Genomic DNA, 20,871 nt, shown 5'->3' with positions numbered 1-20,871 from the left:
GTGGGCTGAAGAAATGTGTCCAAGGCTGGGTCTGGGCCCTACAGCCTTCGTGTCTCCATGGCCAAAGGCTCCAGAGATGTCCCTGGACTGGAGTGAGGAACTTTGACACCTCTCACTCCTTGACCCTCTCCCTGTAGGCCTCAGCTGGGGTAGGGGGAAGGCTATGGAGGAAGAAGAATTGAAAACTTAGTGGGTTTAAATGAGGTATGGTTTATTGCCAAAGATAGAGGACAATGGTGGGAGGCGGGAGGGGGACTCGTTCCTGCTCCCTGTATACTGGGACACAGGGCATGGCTTCTCTTGTCCATCTCAAACCTCCTGGTCCCCTCCCCCAGTGGCCCTTATAAGCTGTCACCTGTCACCTCTTTTTGGGAGAATTGATCTCATGCCAGAAAGAGGGAGGGAGGGAGTCAGTGAGGTGGGTGAGATAAGGAGAAACCAGAGCAGGTCAGCCTGGTGGGTTGGGGGATGGAGGTGCAGAGAGCCCTGATGACACATGCCTTGGGTGTGGCTCCGGGCCTTGGGGGCTTTCAGGCAGTCTGAGTTATGGATTGGACTCATTAAGGCAGGGCCAGGAGGATTGCTGGGGTGAGCTCCCAGGCTGTCTTTGGGAGGGGAGATAGTGCTGCTGAACCCCAAACCATGGTCTCTCCTCACCACTAGATTAGAGCAAACAAATTTTCAAATGCATAATGAAAGTTTAATTCCTTTTTTTCCCCCTTTAAATCAGGCAGTTTGGGAAGGTGGTTGTAGCAGTGACGCAGAAAGCTGGGTGAGGATGAGGAAAATGGTGTTACAGAGGAAGGAAAGGGACAGGGAGGGGGTGAGAATTCAGCCAGTGACCCAGGCACCAACCACATTTACGTATGAGCAAAGAGCAGCAAGTCACGTACTCAGACCCACCCTCTTCCACCTAGCCCAGTGGGAGTTGTGTGGACACAAGCACATGAGTACAGGCCTCCAAACAATGTGCAAAGGACTGCAAGTCACACCAGTACCTTGCAGCCTGCACAGAGCCCCACAAGTACATCATGATGTACACACGTGCAGGCTACCATACAGGCTCACACACCAACTCTCAGTTACTCAGCCCAGGCCTCTGGGGACCTGCACAAGCACAGCAGCAATGCCCAGAGTACACCCCGGGCACCAGGCACAGGTCGTTCCCCACCCCAGGCGCAGTCTGGGTTGCAGCCTAGAGGCGGGTGGCATGGTGGCGAGCAGGCAGAGCAAGGTGGGGAGAGGGTGTGGCAGGGGGCAGTTCCTCCAGGAAGACCCTGGCAGGCAGCGGGGGTGAGCGGGGCTCAGGTCTGGCACAGCACAGGGTGGCACGGGTGATGAGGTGGTCCAGGGGCTTCAGGGAGTGCATCCAGTGGGGCAGGAAGTCCCATGTCTGCAGCCACTTGGGCAGGTGCCGCGGGCTGCGACTCTGCAGGATGCTGATGAGCACCACAAAGGCCAGCAGGGCCACAAAGGGTGCGCCCACACCCACCATGGCCCACCAGCCTGCCATGGAGATGCCAAACACCAGGGAGGGCAGCAGCAGGAAGCACAGCAGGAGGTACAGGACAGCAAACCAGCGGTACTTGGCAGTGCGTTTGCCTAGCGCCTTGGCCATGCGGATGGGCAGGCGCATGCAGGGCACTGGGTACCACAGCAGGATGCCTGAGATGTTGAAGAAGAAGTGGCAGAGGGCAATCTGCAGAAAAGAGGGCCAAGGAGCCGAGGTAGGCACAGATGTGGGAATAGATCATATTTCCACAGTCTGGTCTGGGGAGCAGGAATGTCACCACTGGGTTGATGTGCCCCAGTAAAATACTGCAACAGTTCTGGGTCATTTGGCAAATCACCACTACCCTAAACTCTCCACGGCTCCCCACAAGCCCCTCTCCCAGGAATGTCCCAGCAGATCCTGCCCAAATCCATCAGCTCAAAGATTCTTCCTAGTTTCTGGCTTAGCAGCTCTGGCCTCTTGATGAGTTTGCACCCTGGCCTCAGCCCCTGGCTTGTCACTACTCCTTTGCTCCTAGAACAGGCACCGCTCTCCCATGTCCCCCTACTCATCCTTTATCCCCCAGACTGGGCCAGGGCCCCCTCTTACAGCATTCTCAGAGTGCACATCCCACTCACTGTTTATGGGGGTGACTCTAAGTCATATCCTGGTAGACACCAAGGTCCTGAAGGTAGCACTAGCTCTACTTTGCCCATATGGTTCCCACAGAGCCTGGCATAGCAGGTGACCCCTAGTCAGCAGTCAAAAATCTGTTTCACATTGTCCCATCCTGAGCCAATACCACATCCCAGTCCCAGCCTGGTCCCCCCTCTCCCAGCACACCTGGAAGGCACTGAACAGCTTCTCCCGGGGGCTGGCCAGTGCGGCCAGGATGGCTGTGGTGGTGGTGCCGATGTTGGAGCCCAGTGTGAGGGGGTAGGCGCGCTCAATGCTGATCACACCCAGGCCTGGGGGACACAGGGGACGATGTGGTCTCCCTAGTTCCCCCTTCAGCCCTTTCCTTGCCCCCCAGTCCCCCACCCCAAGCATGGGCACTCACCGATGAGTGGGGTGATGGCAGAGGTGAACACAGAACTGCTCTGGACAACAAATGTCATGCCGGCGCCCACCACCATGGCAAAGTAGCCTGTGACCCAGGTGAAGGGCGCAGGGAAATCTGCAAGCAAACCATCCCAGCGGGGTCAGTGGCGGGGTGGGTGTTGGGACCAGAGCAGGGACCCTTCTTTGAGAGGAGGTCTTGGATGCCAGCTTCCAGGTGGGCCCTTGTCAGTCCCCTACTCAACTGTGATGGCTTCTACCAACCTCTGATCTGGAGTCAAGGCCTGGCTCCATCATGCTTTTGCCCAGCTGTTCCTTCTGCTGGATGTTTACCCTCAGGGCTCAGCACTGTATCAGTGCCATTGAAAGCCCTCCCTGGCCCAGCCCTCGGGTGCTTGGTTTCACCTCCTCCCTCCTCCCAGCTCCCTTCTAACACTGGTCACACAGCGGCCTCGGTGCCAAGCATTGCCCTGAAAAGCTCAGAATGAAGCTTAGAATGAAAATCAGATGGTGTCACTTCCCATCCCCCAAGCTTCCAAGTGGCCCCATTTTCCTTCATAAGGCCCAGACTCTGAGCACAGCCAGTGGCCCTGTGATCGCTCCTCCTCACTTCCTTGACCTCCCACCACCTCTCTCTTCCTCTCTCACCAAGCCACATGTTGGCCACATTTCCTGGCCACCTTTCTGTGCCATAAACCTGCCTGGCTGGTTCCTGCCTCCCAGCCTTTGCACTTGCTCTTCCCCCCACCCAGAAGGCAGTTCGCCTACATCTTGACTCCTCCTCATTTAGATGTCTGCTCAAATATCACCTCTGCACAGAGGCTGCTGGCCACCTGACGGGAGCAACCTCTTCTGTCCTCCATTGTGTTGCCATTTTAGCTTTCTCCTTGCTTAGTCCCCTATCCCTGACTCCATCATTTGCTGTCCATTGCCCTCTCCACCTCTAGGCCATGAACCCCCCAAGGGTAGGATCATCTCTGTGCACCTCACCTCTTTGCCCAAGCACCATGCCGTGCTTGGCCCAGGTAGAGGTTGATGACTAGTTGTTGATTCAATCAAACAGAGGCCTCTGAGGATCTCTTTAGAGCCACCCGCTGACAGACCCCCAGCTGTCAGCACCTCAGGGGCCTCAGAAATCACCTGGTCTGATCTCTTTTTTGTTCATGTGGGGAAACTGAGGCTCAGAGAGGGCAGGACTTTACCCAGATTACAGAGCAAGGCAGTGGCAGGAGTTAGTGAGATCTGGAAGGGCCCACCTACTGATCAGTGCTCACCGGTGTTGATAACCTTCTGAATGACCTTGGCCACCTGGCCCTTGAGCAGAGAGTTGAGCATCTTGACAAGGAGGATAAGGCAGGTGCACAGGAGCACCAAGGAGCCAGCCAGTAGGATGAGTCCCACAGCCAAGTCCGGCAGCCTCGTGTCCACAAAAATGTGGTTGCCTGTTAGGGGAGGTATCAAGCTGCTGAGAGCTGACCCCCCCCACCCTGGCTCCCAACCCCCAACCTTTGTCACACCCTTGGGTTCGGAGCCTAAGGCCCTATCTCATTCTCCTTACACCTCAACAGCAGGCCTGACCCAAGCCCAGGAGCTGGGCTGGTTGGCAATTGCCCTTCCTGGGGGACAGCCCTATCTCTGCCAGGCTCTGCACCTGCCTGGCTGGACCTCTCCCGTGCTGCAGGAACTCACATTTCTCCATGGTGGCATTTCCGAGGGTCCAGCTGCTGTTGGCCTCTGCCCTGGGCATGGGGGTGGGAGCCTAGATTAAGATGAGAGTGATTTAGGGAATTCAGGAAAATGCAGCCCAGGGGTGGGACTAAGATGGAGATTAGGGAGAGATGGGGCATGGGGGGATGGCAGTAGGCCTCCTGGTTGTGTGCCCTTAGGTGGTTTGCTTGCTCTTTCTGAGCCTGTCTCCTCAGATGCAGAGATGGGGGTAAAATTTTCTGCCACACAAGAATCTGGCCACGGTCAGCCCTCTGAAATTCTGACCCATTAATTCACTGAACTGGCTCTCTCTGGGCTCCCAGGGCCTCCTGACGTGGTGGCTTCTTGTCCTTGTCCTCTCCTTAGCATGAGGCTGCTGTCTGCGGTTCTCTTCTGAAATCTCCCTTTCCCATTTGTATTACCATTCCCACTTGGTGCCTTGTCTACCCCAGCATCCTTAGCCCAGCCTCTCATTTGAGGCTCAAGCTCTATTTTCCTCTTGCTCAATTCCTTATCTGGAGAAGGTTGGGGGGCAGGAGACCACTGGTGGGCATAGGCCTCAGGCCCCACATCTCTTTCCTCCCCCACTTATTATCAATGAAGTGATAGGGCTTCCTGAGGAGGCACCTCAATTCAGAGGACCCAAGGACCAAGCAAGTAGCCTAAGTGAGAGGTTCAAATGGAGGTGGTGGGGGTAGTGTGCTAGGCCTGTAGGGGCAGCAACCACTGAACTCCAGGCCACTGTTGCGGTGCAGGGACACAGCCCAGCATGGCTGAAGGGCCAGATTCAACAAGAGAGACCACAGCTCTATAGTTTTAGATAAAATCTCCCTATTTGCAGTCTTTCAGCCTAGATGGAGGTGTAGGTAGACATGCCTCGCGTCCTCACACAACCATAAAAAGGATTACAACTAATTTTAAAACAAAAAACTACCAGAACTTCCAGAAAATTGAACTGTATGGAAGTCCAACAACCAAGGATATAAAGAAGAAATATTCACCCTGGCTGGTGTGGCTCAGTGGATTGAGCGTCAGCCTATGAATCGCAGGGTCACTGGTTCGATTCCCAGTCAGGGTACATGCCTGGGTTACAGGCCAGGTCCCCAGTTGGGGGCACATGAGAGGCAACCATACATTGATGTTTCTCTCCCTCTTTCTCCCTCCCTTCCCCTCTCTCTAAAAATAAATTAAAAAATAAAATCTTAAAAAAAAAAAAAAAGGAAATATTCAACCAGACAGGTAGGAAGGGTAAAGATGGGAAGCTGGGGCAGAGAGGACGCAATGTGGCAGAGGTGAGGCAGCAGTGGCAGGCAGCGGCTGCAGCCAGCGATACCAGCATTCCCACTTTCTCATGTGACAGATAAAAGTGTGGAGGGACGCCTGGGGAGTGATCCAGTCCCAGACTAGACTGCATAGCTCATGGTTCCAGTGCCGGGAAAATAAAGCCTCATAGCTTCTAGCTGTGAAAACCAGTGGGGGTTGGGGTGGTGGAAGAAACTGCCTGTCTCTCAGGAGAGTCTGATTAGAGGCCCCCATGGTCCTAGAATGTACTCAAGCCCGCCTGCTCTAGAAACCATCACCAGGGCAACAACTAGAGGGGCGCCAGTCACATAAGGGAAGTGAGTGAAGTGACTGTAAACGGGGTGAGTGCCAAGCAAGCAGCATTGCTCCTTCTCTGATCCCTCCCCAACATACAGTGCCATAAAGCGGTGAAATGGTTCTCCCCGCACTGACGAATACCTAAGGCTCCGCACCTTACAACGTAACAGGTACGGCAGCTCTACCTAAGACACAGAAACAAACACAGAAGGCTGCCAAATTGAGGAGACAAAGAAGTATGGCCCAAATGAGAGAACAGATCAAAAGTCCAGAAAAAGAACTAAGTGAAAAGGAGATAAGCAACCTAACAGATACAGAGTTCAAAACAGGTTATCAGGATGCCCAGAGAAATGATTGAGTACAGCAAATGCATAAGGGAAGAAATGAAGGCTATGCTAAGTGAAATAAGGAAAAATCTACAGGAAACCATTAGTGAAGGAAAGGACTGGGGTTCAGATCAATGAATTGGAACATAAGGAAGAAATGAACAGTCAACCAGTACAGAATGAAGAAACAAGAATTCAAAAAAACAAGGAGAAAATAAGAGGATTCTTGGACATCTCCAAAAGTGCCAACATTCGAATTATAGGGATGCCAGAAAAAGAGGAAGAGCAAGAAATTGAAAACTTATTTGAAAAAAATAATGAAAGAAAACTTCCCTAATTTGGTGAAGGAAATAGACATAGAAGACCAGGAAGCACAGAGAGTCCTAAACAAGTTGGATCCAAAGAGGACCACTCCAAGACACATCATAATTAAAATGCCAAAGATTAAAGGTAAAGAGAGATCTTAAAACCAGCAAGAGAAAAGCAGAGAGTTTCCTATCAAGGTTTTCCCATAAGACGATCAGCTGATTTCTTAAAAGAAACTTTGCAGACAAGAAGGGGTTGACAAGAAGTATTCAAAGTGATGAAAAGCAAGAACCTACAACCAAGATTATTCTATCCAGCAAAGCTATCATTTAGAATTGAAGGGCAGATAAAGTGCTTCCCAGACAAGGTAAAACTAAAGGAGTTCACCATCACCAAGCCATTATTATAAGAAATGTTAAAGGGACTTATTTAAGAAAAAGATAAAAACTATGAACATTAAATTGACAACAAACTCACAACTATCAACAACCGAATCTAAAAAACAAAAACAAACTAAGCAAACAACTAGAACAGGAACAGAATCATAGATATGGAGATCATTTGGAGGCTTATCAGCTGGGAGGGGGAAGGGGGAGAAATGGGGAAATGGTGCAGGGATTAAGAAGCATAACTGGTAGGAACAAAATAGATTAGTAAGATTAGTAAAGGAAATGGAGAAGCCAAAGAACTTACATGCACGACCCAACTAAGGGGTGGAGGCAGTTGCTGGAGGGAAAAGGGGGGTACCAGGGAGGAAGGGGGCAAAGGGGAAAAAATTGGGAAACTGTAACAGAATAATCATAAAATATACTTTAAAAATCTCTGGATTTGCAAATGTTGACAATCACTTTAAGACATGCTTTACAGTTCTGAGGTCAGTCTGGCTGGGAGCATTCATTTGTAGCCTCACTGTAGCCAGGTTAAGGAGTTCTTTTTTAAAAATGGAACTTGGGGTAGCGTCCCTGTTCCCCAGACCCCAGCATGAAAAGAGAAAGTGGGCTTGGCTTGGCTTGGGACCTACAATCTCAAAGAGGGGGAATGCAGCCCCAGAAGGGGCAGGTACTCCCAGGGCCCCAGTCAAAATGCAAGAGCCACAACTTCTCTCTTCTTCCCACAAACAAACCATTCTGTCTCTTCTGGGAGCTGATATGGGTGCTGGTTCCACCTGCGCCCTCCTCACCCCCCCACCCCACCCCCGCCAGAGCTCTGCATCCCACATGCTTCTGACCTTCCCTGGTACTGAGGGTACAGGTGCAGATGGGGTCCTGGCACTTTGATGTTACAGCTCCATTAGGTTTGATCTTAAATTGTATGTATGGTACAGATAAGACCTTCTTATGGCATCTGGCTTTAAGTCTGGGTTTATTTTAATGGTATGTGCTCCCTTGCATGGGGCAACATGCTCAGCTGTGCTCCCAGTTCCACCAGAGCTTTGGGGCACCCTAAAGCAGGCTGAGAAACCAGGAGGAAATAGTCTCTAATGGGCTCAGTTAGAAAAGCCAAGCGAGTGGTAGGAACTGCTATACAGGTGAGGGACAGAGCTAGGTGTGAGGGAGAGAGCCAAGAGTGAGGGAGAGAGCCAGGTGTGAGGGACAGAGGCAGGTGTGGGGGACAGAGCCAGGGGTGAGGGACAGAGCCAGGGGTGAGGGACAGAGCCAGGTGTGGGGGACAGAGCCAGGGATGAGGGACGGAGCCAGGGGTGAGGGACGGAGCCAGGGGTGAGGGAGAGAGGCAGGTGTGGGGGACAGAGCCAGGGGTGAGGGAGAGAGCCAGGTGTGAGGGACAGAGCCAGGTGTGAGGGACAGAGCCAGGGTTGAGGGACAGAGCGAGGGGTGAGGGACAGAGGCAGGTGTGGGGGACAGAGCCAGGGGTGAGGGACAGAGCCAGGTGTGGGGGACAGGGCCAGGGGTGAGGGACATGGCCAGGGGTGAGGGACAGAGCCAGGTGTGGGGGACAGAGCCAGGGGCGAGGGACAGAGCCAGGGGCGAGGGACAGAGCCAGGTGTGAGGGACAGGGCCAGGTGTGAGGGACAGAGGCAGGTGTGGGGGACATGGCCAGGAGTGAGGGAGAGAGCCAGGTGTGAGGGACAGAGGCAGGTGTGGGGGACAGGGCCAGGGGTGAGGGACATGGCCAGGGGTGAGGGAGAGAGCCAGGTGTGGGGGACAGAGCCAGGGGCGAGGGACAGAGCCAGGTGTGAGGGACAGGGCCAGGTGTGAGGGACAGAGGCAGGTGTGGGGGACATGGCCAGGAGTGAGGGAGAGAGCCAGGTGTGAGGGACAGAGGCAGGTGTGGGGGACAGGGCCAGAGGTGAGGGACATGGCCAGGGGTGAGGGAGAGAGCCAGGCATAAGGGACAGAGCCAGGTGTTTGCTGTCAGGCAGGTCTGAGCGCTGATCCTGCTTCCTCTACACCTGCCTTGGGCATATCATGTCATCTCCCTGAGTTTGTTTTCTCTAAAGCAGGTCAATAAAAAGGCTGTTTAAAAGATTATAGGAGAAAATGTGTGTGAAACACTCACCTAAGGACTTAGCTCATGCGAGTATCTGCAAATAAGGACAGATCCCTCCCCCGCCCTGGGCGCATTGCTGGGAAGGATGAGCATGTGTGTGTGAGAGAGAAAGAGAGAGAAAGGGAGAGGGAGAGACTGCTGAGTTCAGGATCAATGGTTCCTGCATAGATGCCTCAGGATCTTCGCCCTGCTGGAGGGGACCTTGGTGGATTTTCCTTCCTGGGCGACCCAGCCTACAGCCCTGGGAAGCAGAAGGCCCTCTGAGATGAGTGGAGGAGGGATCTGTGGGATCCTGGGAGGCTGGAGGATAGGAGATTCTCAGTGGTTCACCTGGGGCTGGCAGTGTTAGGCAGGACAAAGGCAAGCAAGGGCTGAGACCTCTGGGGTTTGGAGCCGTGGCCTTCCTGCCTGGGGCTGCATGGCCCTGGCAGAGCTCCCAGGGATCCAGAGACTGTCACAGGAAGGAGGGAGAGGGTAGAAGCTCCAGCCCAGAAAAAGACCTGGCCAGCCCAGGATCTGGGGCATACCCCCAACATGTGGCCGTCCCCCCGGGCTTGGGGGTGAAGTGGGGTGACGTGGAGTATTGGGGGTGGGAGATGGAGGGGGTGGTAGACTCTGGGAAGAACAGAGTGGATGAGCCTCAGGCAGCCCTGGGCTTAAACCCTGGCTGAACTGCTCCCAGCTGCGTGACTCTGGACCAAACACTAACCTCTCAGGACCTCAATTTCTTCCCCTGCCCACCTCTCCCTAGGGGCTAGTTGTGAGGAACCCTGGAAGACAGAGTTGGGATTTAAATGCCTGCAGAGCCATCCCAAAAGAAGGAGGCACCTCTGGGAACAGAAGGCGATGATTAAGGTCACACAGGACTGCCTGCCTCCAGGAATCCTTTCCCGGGGGCAGAAACACCAGGCTGTGGGCCTGCGCACTGGTTTCCCCTCCTGGGGAGGGGCACAGGGTCTTTTGTTTCTGAAAGCAGAGGGAGAGCACCATGCTAGCAGCGCCATCTGGTGGCGAAGAGAACTCCTTAAGCATCACCTGCCATCCTTGGAGGTTTCTCTGGGGGCTGCGGTCACCTGGTGGCACTCAGGTATGATGGACAGAACGGGGAATGGACACGAGAGGTGGGGCACCACGCTGGCACCTTGGAGAGGCTGTAAGATGAAAATTCAGGAACACAGGCTCCAAATTCCACCAGGATTTTCATCCTACCTCAATCTCATGGACTTAGGCAAGCCTCTCTGAGCCTCAATTTCCTCATCCGTAACATAGGGATGTAATAATCCCTGCCTCTCAAGTTGCAAGTCCTCACCAAATGCTTGTTGGAACCAGACACATCTGGTTGACAATCCACAGTGCAAGAAGGTAACTCCCAGGACAGGGTCAGGCCCCAGAGCACCAGGAGCTGTTGGAACACTAAAATTGCCTCTGGTTTTTCTTTTGCCATCTGGACAACCTCAGACTCCCAATTCTCTCCTTTGGTGACATGGTTAGCTGGAAACTGGTGTGGGCGTGGTCAGGTGCAGCTTGGTGAAAGCTGGAGGCAACGGGGACAGGTTGGAAGGGAGCACAGGAAGACTTGGTGGCCTAAGTAAAGCTTGAGTCTTCTGGTGCAGTAGGAGCCGCCAACACACACCACCTCCTGAGCGAGCGCAAGGTTGCATAAACCACGTTCCCATGGGGACTGTCCCAGAGAAAGAGCGAGAACAGGGAGCTCAGATCCCACCCCCCGACCTCCCACCCCAGTTACTTTCCAAGCCAAGGAAACTGATGTTAAAGGGTCTCCTGCGGGAGCTGGGATCAGCAACCAGGGCTCAGGCAGGTGGCAGCTGGAGCCATGAGGACAGCCCGGCCGAGTGACCTTGGGCAGGTTGCTTCATGTCTCGGAGCCTTGGTTCCTGTTGCAGAAACTGGGCTGCTCATGTCCGCCTCACCAGCACTGCATGAGGATTTCAGCAGGGGTGGGCTGCGTCTGGGGGCACGTGCTGCAGGGGACCTGCTGGATGTGGGTGGGCAGCAGGACTTCAGAGCCATGAGCAGTGCCAAAGCTGCGGAGCTCCCTTCTGTGGCCTGGTTTACTGGGAAGACCAAAGTGTGGGATTTCTTTCCCTCCAGGTTTTACTAAGAGGTAGAGAGGGTTGTGAGTATTCGGAGAGCTTGTGGGGAGGGCCCCGCGAGCCGGTGAGAAGGTGGAAAGAGGTCACAAAGCCAGCACAGAAGTTGCCTGCATGAGCTTGTTGATGTCAGACTGCCTTGAACACTCAGCAGGGCTCAGCTGGTGCCATGTGCGCTCAGATGCCAGGGAGCCTCGTTGGACAGGGGGAAAGGTTGCTCTCTGTGCACGAGGGATAACGGTGCAGTGACATGGAGTAGCAAATGGAGATGATGAGAGGGAAAGGCTTGGGCTTTGAGTTTCCTTCTGTCTTGTTCTAAATGGGGTTACTTCTTGTATGTAATAGCCAAGGGGAAGCAGGCACTGAGGATTATGGTTTTGATGAAGCAGTTTCCCATTGTTGGCTAATTGCCTGCTTCCTTGTTAGCCTGGTGTCATGGCTGGTCCATGAGTGTCCAACTCATGCAAAGAGATCTTCATTCCGGGCAGTAGAAGCCAGGAAGCAGCAGAAATAGTGCAGAGGGACAAGGGGACACATGCCTGTGGGGTCTCCAGGGGAAGCAGCCGCAAGGTTGGCTCAAGGGGCTATTGTTTCTCTAGTGCGGTGTCCAGGTGACCCACTTGTCCTACTCCTGGGCCAGTATCTTGTTCATCCTGCTTTCCTGGGCATCCTTATAGCACTCTCTCCCTACCCTCTCTCCATGTACCTGGGCCCCAAACTCGGTAGAGCTGAGTCACTAAGCCCCTGTACCCCAGTGGGGAAGAGAGGGCCCTAGGTGGTGAGACCTGCGCTTGGCCCTGGCACCACAGAACAAGCTGCAGCAGGGTTCTTAGCCTCTTGAAGCCTATTTCTGTACTTGAGAAACCAGAGGGCTGAGCCAGGTCAGTGGTTCTTAAACTTGAGCATGGGGAAGACAGAGGACTTGTTGAAATTAGGCTGCTGGGTCTCTCCGCCGAGTGTTTTCTGATTTAGAAGGTGGAGTGGAGGAGCTGAATACTTTGAGTCTCTAACACGTTCCCAGGTGGTACAGGTGCCACTGGTCCACACTTTGAGAACCGCTGGGCTAGATCGATTACATGCCTGCTCTAATTGATTAGCAATGACTGCCTAGAGTCAGTGTGAAGCATGGTCTCCCTGTAAAAGGACTGCATATTTGCTTTCTCTAAGCTAATGATGTCTAGGGTCTACCTGGAGCATTTTAAAAAGACAATGACAGTGACAGTCACCTGTCTGAAGTGGGAGTTCTCTCACCTAGGGCCAAAGTTGGGACTCACCTCCACGGGGTCTGGGTGGCACCAGATCCTGATGAGACTGTGGTTCCTCAGGGACTCGTCACCCATGGCAATGCTGGTGATCACAGACTTGTCCAACTGTGGGCATGATGTGGGCATAGTGAGGCTGGGGTGCCTACCATGCCCAGCCCCAAACCCCCTGCCAGCCCTGCCCCACCTGGATGATAAGTTTAGTGAAGGGCTCCGTAATGATCTTAAGCAGGTCAGGGGCATCTCGCCCGCCGCGGATGTTGAAGGAGGCCACTACAAGTCGAGTGATGTGGTACAGGTACCTGGTGGCAGCCTCCAAGGGCAGCAGGACCAGAACTGACAGCCAGTTAAAGCAGTCGTGCACAGTGGCCCCCGCGAAGGCCCTGGGCAGGGAGGCCACATTGCAAGGTGGGCTGGAGCCTGGATGCACCCAACTGGGGGCTCCTGGACCACCCTCCCCCACAGACACAGGCCCCTCACCACTTTACCCCCTCACCGCCGGAAGTTGCTCCTGTCCCCCGCCTGCATCAGGGCCACAATGGTGTTGGTGACGGAGGTGCCGATGTTGGAACCCATGATGATGGGGATGGCAGAGCTCACCTCCAGCACTGGGGGAAGAAGGGGCCTCCTAACTCCATGGGTGGGGAACACCCGACTCCTGCCCCACAGCACCTCCTGCCAGAGCCGCTACCCATGTTCTGGGCCCCAGCGGGCATTCCTGCCATGCTGCTGGCTCCACCCAACCTCATGTCAGGCACTTGTGGACACATGCTGTGTATTTACATGTATGTGAATGCATGCGAACCAGTGCAGCTATGTGAACATGTGTGTGGCTGTGCATTTATGAAGGCATGTATCCTGTATGCAAATATGTACCTTCCATTACCAATCGATTAGAATTGGCATGTGTACACAAGTGTAATGATCAGTTTTGTGTGTCAGCTTGGCTAAGCGGTGGTACCCAGTTATTCAATCCAACACAAATCTACACATAACTGTGAAGGTGTTTTGCAGACGAGATTCACCTCTGCAATCAGCTAACCTAAAGCAAAGGAGATAAACCTCAATAATCTGGGTAGCCCTCATCCAATGAGACACAGGGCGAAAGGCCTTCAGTGCTCCCCTGAGGAAGAGGTTCCACCTGTGCTTCTGCCCAAGAGTTCCAGCTGCCCTGCCCCATGGCCTGCATGCTAGTGGAGGGGTGCGTAGCCAGCCTCACAGTCCTGTGAGCCAAGTCCCTGCAAGCAGTCAAGTATAGACACACACATCTACTACAGGTTCCATTTGTCTGATTTCCCTGGTGCTGTTTCCCAGCCAATGGAATGAGTAACTGTGTGGTGTTATGGAGGTGAGCCTTCCTGGGGTTGTGCCCCCATTAGCTACCATTCTAGCTCCTGGGACACCCCTTCTAACTGAGACTCCTGGCCAGGCCTTGGAGGACAGAGTGAGAGAGGCCAGAGCTCTGCCCTTTGCCCTCAGCCCCCTGTTCTGACTCCTGCTCTGACCCCTACCCATCATCCCTGACATGCCTCCCTGCCCTGCCCAGCACACCCAGCTGCCCCCACTCGTTCCCAGCCCTGGGAGCCCACTCACAGCCAGAGGAGACCATGCTGACAATGATGGATGTGGAGGTGCTGGAGCTCTGCACCAGGACAGTCACCAGGATGCCCACCACCAGCCCCGCCACCGGGTTGGACAAGATGGCATTGTCCTTGAAGATGTCACCTGCCACCTTCCCTGGGAAGCGTGAGCCAGCGTTGACCAAGGCCCTTCAGGGGCCCTTCCCCAGTCCCCTCCCCTGCCCTACCTCCAGCCAGCTGGAAGGCGGAACTGAGCACATCCAGGGAGCAGACAAAGAGGTAGAGGAAAGTGAGCATCAGGGGCACCTTGAGGAGTGTCGCGGCAGCCCCCTGCAGCTTCTGGGTGAGCCCGGGCTCTGGAGATGGGACAACCGTGAGCTCAGTGGCCAGAGGGCTGGGCAGTGACAGGGACGCCTCTGCCACCCTCACTCAGGCCCACCTGGCTGCGGCTCCTCCTCCAGGGCCAGCTTGGCAGGCAGTGGGTCACGGAGCTCCAGAACCTCCCCGAAGGGGCAGCCAGGCTCAGCGAGGGTCACAGGACCCAAGCTGGGGAAGGCATATGCCGAGGTTCCTGGGATCCTGTGCAGGACTGGGGAGGGAAGCTGGTCAGGAGTTCCCAGGGGCCCCAGGTCCCGGAGGGGGTCGGAGGGGTAGGCGGAGGGTTGGAGGCTTCACCCGGCATGTGGGCAACAGTGGGCAAGCAGGGTCCGGGGGTGGGAGCACACTCACCCTGAGGGCTGGGCACATAGGCAAAGGCCGCCCCACGCATCACGTGCCCCTGGACTGGGAGTGGGGAGACAGCAGGGCCCCCCAGCCTCTCTCCGTAGGACATCATCCTGGGCACACGCTCTGGGGTCTGCAGCAATACTGAGTGACAGCTGCTGTGTGCTGGACCTTCATGCAACCCCCCCCCCCAAAGTCACTTGTACAAACATTTGTGATGTGTGATTCCCAACACACACCCATAGAAACACCGCCCACATACACACCCACACTTAAGGATAAACATTCAGGAGGTCAGCACAGATTTGGGCATTCTCCCACTCACTCACTCATTCATTTATTCATTCAGCAAGTATTTATTGAGCATCTGTTCTATCCCAGGCATAAGCTAGATGCTGGAATACAGTGGTGACTAAATACAGACACAGCACCTGCCCCCCAAAAGCTCAAAGTGTGGTGGGGACACATATGTCAATGAAATAATCCCTCAAATAGATGGGAAATGGCAATGAGGACAAGTGCTCTAACGACAGATATGAGTGCCACCAGAGTGCCCATGAGGGGCCCTTGGGGGCAGAAAGAGGGGTTCCAACTGAGAGGCACCATCATCAGGCGTTACCAGGAGGAGAAGGGGAAGGGGCGTGTGCTGAGGCGGCACTGAGAACACCCTGCAACAGGAGAAGGCCAGGAACATGGGGGCAGAGGCCACAGGGTGGGCTGGGGCTGGGTGCACAGGAGCTTTGCTGTCCTGAGAGTGGTGAGGAGCCATGGATCCCCTGCTCACTTGTTGGTCAGCTGGACATGCTCTTGGGGGAGGGTCCACCGGCCTGGGTTCCCCCTCACAAGTGAGCTTCTTTCCCCATCCATCTCCTACTCCCCCCTCCCCAGCAGTAAACACGCCCTGCCCCCTTTCTCCCATGAATACAGCTCCGAACAGGACTGGTTTAGGTAAGGAGGGCCCCCCACCTGTCCCCAAGTCTGGGAAGCCCAGACTTGTTTTAGGCCCCCCATCCTCTGAACTGCGCCGGGAGTTCTTGGCTGTTGGGGCTGGAGTGACCCAGGCTGTTTCAGCAACCCCTCTCGCATTTCCAACATTGATCCACAGGGCCCTGGCTGGGGTGGGGGTAGGGGACTGAACTGAATGCCAAGTCCTGGAGGAGGGAAGTCCTTTTTACTCTGGGATATGATCCAGGCTGGGCTGGCCCTGAGATGGGGGATGGGAAGAGGGGCATAGTCAGGACATGAGTGAGGGGCTGGGGTGACAAACTGTTTCTCACTAAGTGCTGGGGATGAGGTTGGGAGGAGGGGTCCCTGGGCTCACCTTGGGGTTCTGTGTTTCAGCTCCTGCTCAGCTATTCAGGGAAGTCCCAAGGGCCTGAAGAGAAGCTGGGACCCTCCACTTTATACCCTTGTGTCAAGGGCAAAGTCCCTAGAACCCTAGCTGCCCTCCCTCTATTCCCCACTTAACCTCATCCCCGAGATTCCTCCCAGTTAATTGCTAATCGTCAGCTCTGCAGGGGGAGTCTGTAGTCTGACTCTCCCCAACACACACACAGATTCTCAGCCTGAAACACCACCCAGACCCAGTGAGTGTCCAGACACCCCCCTGCCCCCCGCTGCCCTACCCCAGAGATCCTGAAGCACTCAAGCACCATATTGCCGAGCTCCCCAAAGATTCTGTGGTTCCAGCCCCTTTCCCTCATTCTTGGCCTGACAGGACTCCCCAGGGAGTGACCCAAATTGCACCCTGTGGCCTTGCTATGTGTCTGGGTGTCTCTGGGTTTTTGTGTCTTGGGGTGCATTTGGAGGAGAGGGAGTGTGTAATGGAAGAAGCAAAAGGAGATTAATGCAGAGAGGCTGCATAAGGTGGTATATTGAAGCGTCTCCAATGCCCAATTGCCGATCCGGGGTGCGAGTCTAATGGAATGTGGAACCCTGGCCAGACCAAGAAGGGCCTCTCTGCATTTTAGAATAGTTCCTCTGGATGAGGTGGGGTTGGGATGTGTCACAGAGAGCAAGTCTGGAAGCAGAGAGACCAGTTAAGAGGCTGAGAGATGATGAGGTCTGAACCTAGGTGGGAACAGGAGGGATGCAGAGGAGAGGATACATCTCAGGGATACTTGGGCAGTAGAATTGGTGATGAGGAAGGTGGGAGGGAGAGGGCATGTATGACAGTTGGGCTTCTGGTTTGGGAAACTGATGATGATGTGAAAGTCAAAGGTGTCTAAGCAAGTCTGAAAAGTTTGTTTCCCTTTCACAGAACTATGGAGCCTGAGTTGGGGACCAGATTCAAGAGAGATGAAAAACAAACTTCCTTTCTAAGGGATCAAGGTTTGATCAGATCCAGCAATAGTGGGTTTCATTCAAGATCTAGGTGGGCAACTGCCTAACATTATACATCCATCTACCTATCCACCCATCTATCCATCCACCCATCCATCCATCCATTCACTCACCCAGCCACCCACTCATCCATCCACTTATGCACCCATCATCCATCCATCTGTCCCTCCATCTATCCATCCACCCACCCACCTAGCCAGCCAGCTGGTCTGAGTCTATCTATCTATTGGGTTGGTCAAAGGGTTCAAGTTCGTTTAGTTTTTTTCTGTACAATCGCCCTAGTAGTGCTTATTTGTCTTTAACTTCATTCAAAACAATTTTGTTAGATTGTATTGTGACAGCTGCCATGTTGGTATACATTATAAAAAACATCAAGATTGGGGAATTTTTGTGAAGCCATTTTAATATTGACATATTATACTTCATTACTTCAAGAAAGGTAAAAACACAGCTAAAATGCAACAACAACAACAAAAAAGATTTGTGTCATGTATGGAGAAGGTGCTGTGACTGACCAAATGTGTCAAAAGTTGTTTGTGAAGAAGTTTCTTGGTACTATTGACATTTTGGCCAAACAATTCTTTGCTATGGGGTTACCTTATGCATTGGAGGATATTTAATGGTACCCCTGGCCTCTACCCGCTAGAAACCAACAGCAGGAGATAGCCGACATACTCAAAATATCCAAATCAATAAAGTTATTGGTGAAAATGGAAAATGTGTCTTTTATTTTACAGAAAGAAGTAAACGGATGTCCTGGCCAATGCAATATTTGTAAGCACATTAGTTGAGTTCCTACTCTATGTTGTACCAAGATTGGCAAGGTCAGCTTCTCTCTTGGTCCAAACAATAGTCCAGTCCCTGAGTCAACCTGGGATTCTGAGGCCAGTCACCTCACCTCCTTGAGCCCTAGTCCCTTCACCGATAAAATGGCAATGAACTTGGCTTTTTGGTGAGCCGTAGAATGCAATAAGATAAATGACCCATCTCTGTGCCCAGAACAGAATCCCGCAGCGGGCTTGCTTTCTTCATGCTCTCATGCCCTTTTCGCTGTCTCCAGGATGGCTTGAAGTGTCCTGGCCAACAAAAGAGCCCCACCTCCTCCAGGATCTCAGTCCTGTTTCAGGTCAACAATGTCTCTTGGCTTGCCAGCTGACCTCTGATAACCAGGATCCCCTGAGCTTCTCTCCTACTCAACATCGAACACATTTTAGAGTGACATACACTCAGCCTTTTTCCATCAAGGAAGATAGGAATCTGCACAGTTCTGCTTTAGTCTGATAAAGGTTAAGTAGTTGGTGGTTAATTTGCAGAGCATTGTGGAGTACGAGTCAGAATAAACTCTCTGTCCAAGTCGCCAAGAGCAGAGAGCACAGCAAGCCTGGGTTTGAATCCAAGCTCCACCACATTGTGGCTGTTTAGGGCCATGGAACCCACAGGGGAGAGAAACAGGTGGGGGTGGGGGTGCAGCTGGGATTGGTTTGGTGGAATGACCCCAAGTTCTGGTTTACCTGGCCAAGTCCTGGCATGACTGTTGGCCCTGTGTCCCCTTTCACTTTGAAAAGCACCCTGCTTAGGACAATAAGCATATAGTCTTATTGCTTGTTCTGGGAGATTCTGGGGAACTGAGGCAGAGAATCAATTGAAAAGTCTCCATTCATAGCAAAAGGAAATTAAAAATAACCCTGCTTCTCCGAAATCACTGTAACATTTAGAACACTACCTTTCATCCTTTTCTGTCTTGTTTTTTAAATTTTTTATAAGAGTTTATTTGAGCCAAACTGATGACGTGCTGGAAAGCAAGATCTCAAAGGCTGTGGTGAAGGGACCACAGTTCTGCAGTTCCTTTTATATGTATACATTGGGATTAAAGAGGGAATCTCTGTGCCTTTTTAACCAGTGGAGGATTTCCTTTTCCGTGAAAGACTGTATCTTGCACTTTTTCATCTATCATTATATCATAAGCCTTTTCCTGTGTCTTTACATTCAGCACAGATGTGGTTTTTAATGGTTGCATCACATTCTGTCATGAACCCTAATTTACGCAGGAACCCTCTGGGTGCCCTGGGATCTCTTGGACCTGGAGGAGTGAATTAGGTAAGGTCAGGATTCATGCAGGGGTGAGTTCTTGTGTTGAAACTGCCCTTGAGCTCAGAGGCCCTGTTAAAAGCATGTTAAGGGTGGGCTGGGGGCTGCTGGAGCACTCACCCAGGAGAACCTGATACCCCACAGTGTGTCCTGCCCCGACTCCCCTCTGTCCTGCTCGGCCAGGCACTGGGCAAGAACGGCTGTATCCAAGGAGCTCCTTATGAACTGGGTACTGGGTGCTTCTCCTTTTCACTGACATTACAATCTTTATCACTTTTGACATCTCCCTTCCCTGCTCTCATGGGTTGTGGGAGTTAGTGGGGGAGGCAGTGATTGATTACATCCAAAATAGTCCCCAAAATTCTGGGGGTGAAATGGGCTGCTACAGCCCCAACAAAGACCCTGGAATGTGTAGCTCACTAGAGCTGCTCTTGGACTCAGAGAGCAGTAGAGAAGGTGGCTGCACTCCAGCCCCAGCCTCTCAGCCCCTCTGCTCATTTCAGCATCCCACGCCCCTCCACTCACAGCCTGGCTCTTGCCCATCTGTGATAGATTCTGTGTGTCGCCCTGAGTGGTGACTCCTGCCCTGTCTGCTCATGTGCACTCTGGCCATGGCCTCCCCAGACCTCTGGGCCCACAGCCCAGGTGGTTGGCAATGTCTCATGTGGAGGAGGAGCAGTCTTGTAGGGACGATGCCAAGATCTGTCTGTACCATGTGTCTGAGGACCTCCGGCATGAGCAGCTGGATCTTGGGGCCTGAAGCACAGGATGTGCTCCTTATCCAACGAGGGCCTCCTACACCATCCAGCCACAGGGAGCAGCATGTGGTTGGTCAGATCTGGCAGGAAATGGAGCAGGCATCTTAGAGAGCTCCTTCTCCACCACCTCTTTGTCTCTAATCCATCACCCAACTCTCCTGGTTCTGCTTTTCTGAGAGCTCTGGGCCACGACCCCTCACCTGGGTTCCTGCAATAACCTCTGCCCTCCACCTCTCAATCCAGTCTCCAAAACACCAGTCAGCCAGCCTTTCAAAATGCCCTTCTTTACCATGTCACCCCTCCCCCCTTTAAAACCTGCACCTGCTAGCCTGTCAGCATAAAGACAGCATCTATCACAGCCTAGGGGCTCAACGTGACTTGGCTTCCCTGGAAGGGGCCCAGGAAGAGTGTGCACAGTGGGGATAGCTGCAGCTGGGCTGAGCCCAGAGGACCCCCACGTTTCTGGGAGGGCAGAGGAAGAGGGGTCAGCAAAGGAGACTGAGATCCCTGCCTGCAACTGGGCTCGGGCTCTGGCGGAGCAGTAGAGAAGCAGGTGCCCCAGAACCCAAAGTCTCCACATTTTGAAGACATCCTGGTCATCTGGGTCTGCTGAGGTGGTAGGTGATATGAGAACAGAGTGATTTACTGACTTGGGAGAGCCGTCCTGGGCTAGTGCTGGGGGAAGAGGCAGCTTGCAATGAATGGGAAGCACAAAGAGCATGGCCAATGTGAACATGACAGGCTGACAGATAATGAATTTTGTCACACCAATGACAGTTATTTCTCCAGAAGCAACACGGCTGCTAAACAGAGAGAATGATGCCAAGAACAAGTGCGTGTGTCTGGAACAAAGGGAGCTGTGAGGTGGGTGGGCACACCAGCTGTCTGCACAATTCTCCATAAAGATCCACTGCTCCTTAAATATATGATCCCTGGCCAGGTGGCTCAGTTGGTTGGAGCATCATCTTATATAACAAAAGGTTGTGGGTTCGATCCCTGGTCGAGGCAG

General features: G+C 53.3%; 1 protein-coding gene across 2 annotated transcripts; it reads right to left on the bottom strand.

The window, feature by feature from the left end:
• Window positions 1–190: 190 nt before the first annotated feature.
• Window positions 191–16,041, bottom strand: SLC34A1 (solute carrier family 34 member 1). 2 transcript variants are annotated; one of them, XM_090287965.1, is made up of 13 exons: window positions 15,995–16,041; window positions 14,680–14,844; window positions 14,390–14,539; window positions 14,178–14,306; window positions 13,964–14,107; window positions 12,867–12,978; window positions 12,558–12,753; window positions 12,383–12,478; window positions 4,241–4,310; window positions 3,826–3,993; window positions 2,553–2,669; window positions 2,336–2,460; window positions 191–1,699 (listed from the first exon to the last, which is right to left on the bottom strand). In XM_090287965.1, the coding sequence occupies exons 2-13, from the start codon at window positions 14,783–14,785 to the stop codon at window positions 1,196–1,198; spliced, it is 1,917 nt and encodes a 638-aa protein (XP_090144091.1). In that variant the 5' UTR covers window positions 14,786–14,844; window positions 15,995–16,041; the 3' UTR covers window positions 191–1,195. The 2 variants fall into 2 exon arrangements, with proteins under 2 accessions (XP_090144091.1, XP_090144093.1); XM_090287967.1 differs by having other exon boundaries at window positions 14,680–14,806; window positions 15,995–16,038.
• Between the last annotated feature and the right edge of the window lie 4,830 nt (window positions 16,042–20,871).

This window comes from Furipterus horrens, unplaced genomic scaffold, assembly GCF_987537825.1.
Source record: "Furipterus horrens unplaced genomic scaffold, mFurHor1.1.pri manual_scaffold_10, whole genome shotgun sequence".
Lineage (NCBI taxonomy): Eukaryota > Metazoa > Chordata > Mammalia > Chiroptera > Furipteridae > Furipterus > Furipterus horrens.
This window is presented reverse-complemented; position numbering and strand designations above follow the sequence as displayed.

Bases quoted from the DNA above. Each gene is read 5' to 3' on its own strand.
- SLC34A1 (XM_090287965.1), bottom strand. From the start codon at position 14,785: ATGATGTCCTACGGAGAGAGGCTGGGGGGCCCTGCTGTCTCCCCACTC. The intron at 12,979-13,963 runs GTGAGTGGGCTC...TTCTTCCCCCAG, and splicing joins CAGCATGGTCTCCTCTGGCT to TGCTGGAGGTGAGCTCTGCC. The intron at 12,754-12,866 runs GTGAGGGGGTAA...CTCCCTGCCCAG, and splicing joins GACAGGAGCAACTTCCGGCG to GGCCTTCGCGGGGGCCACTG.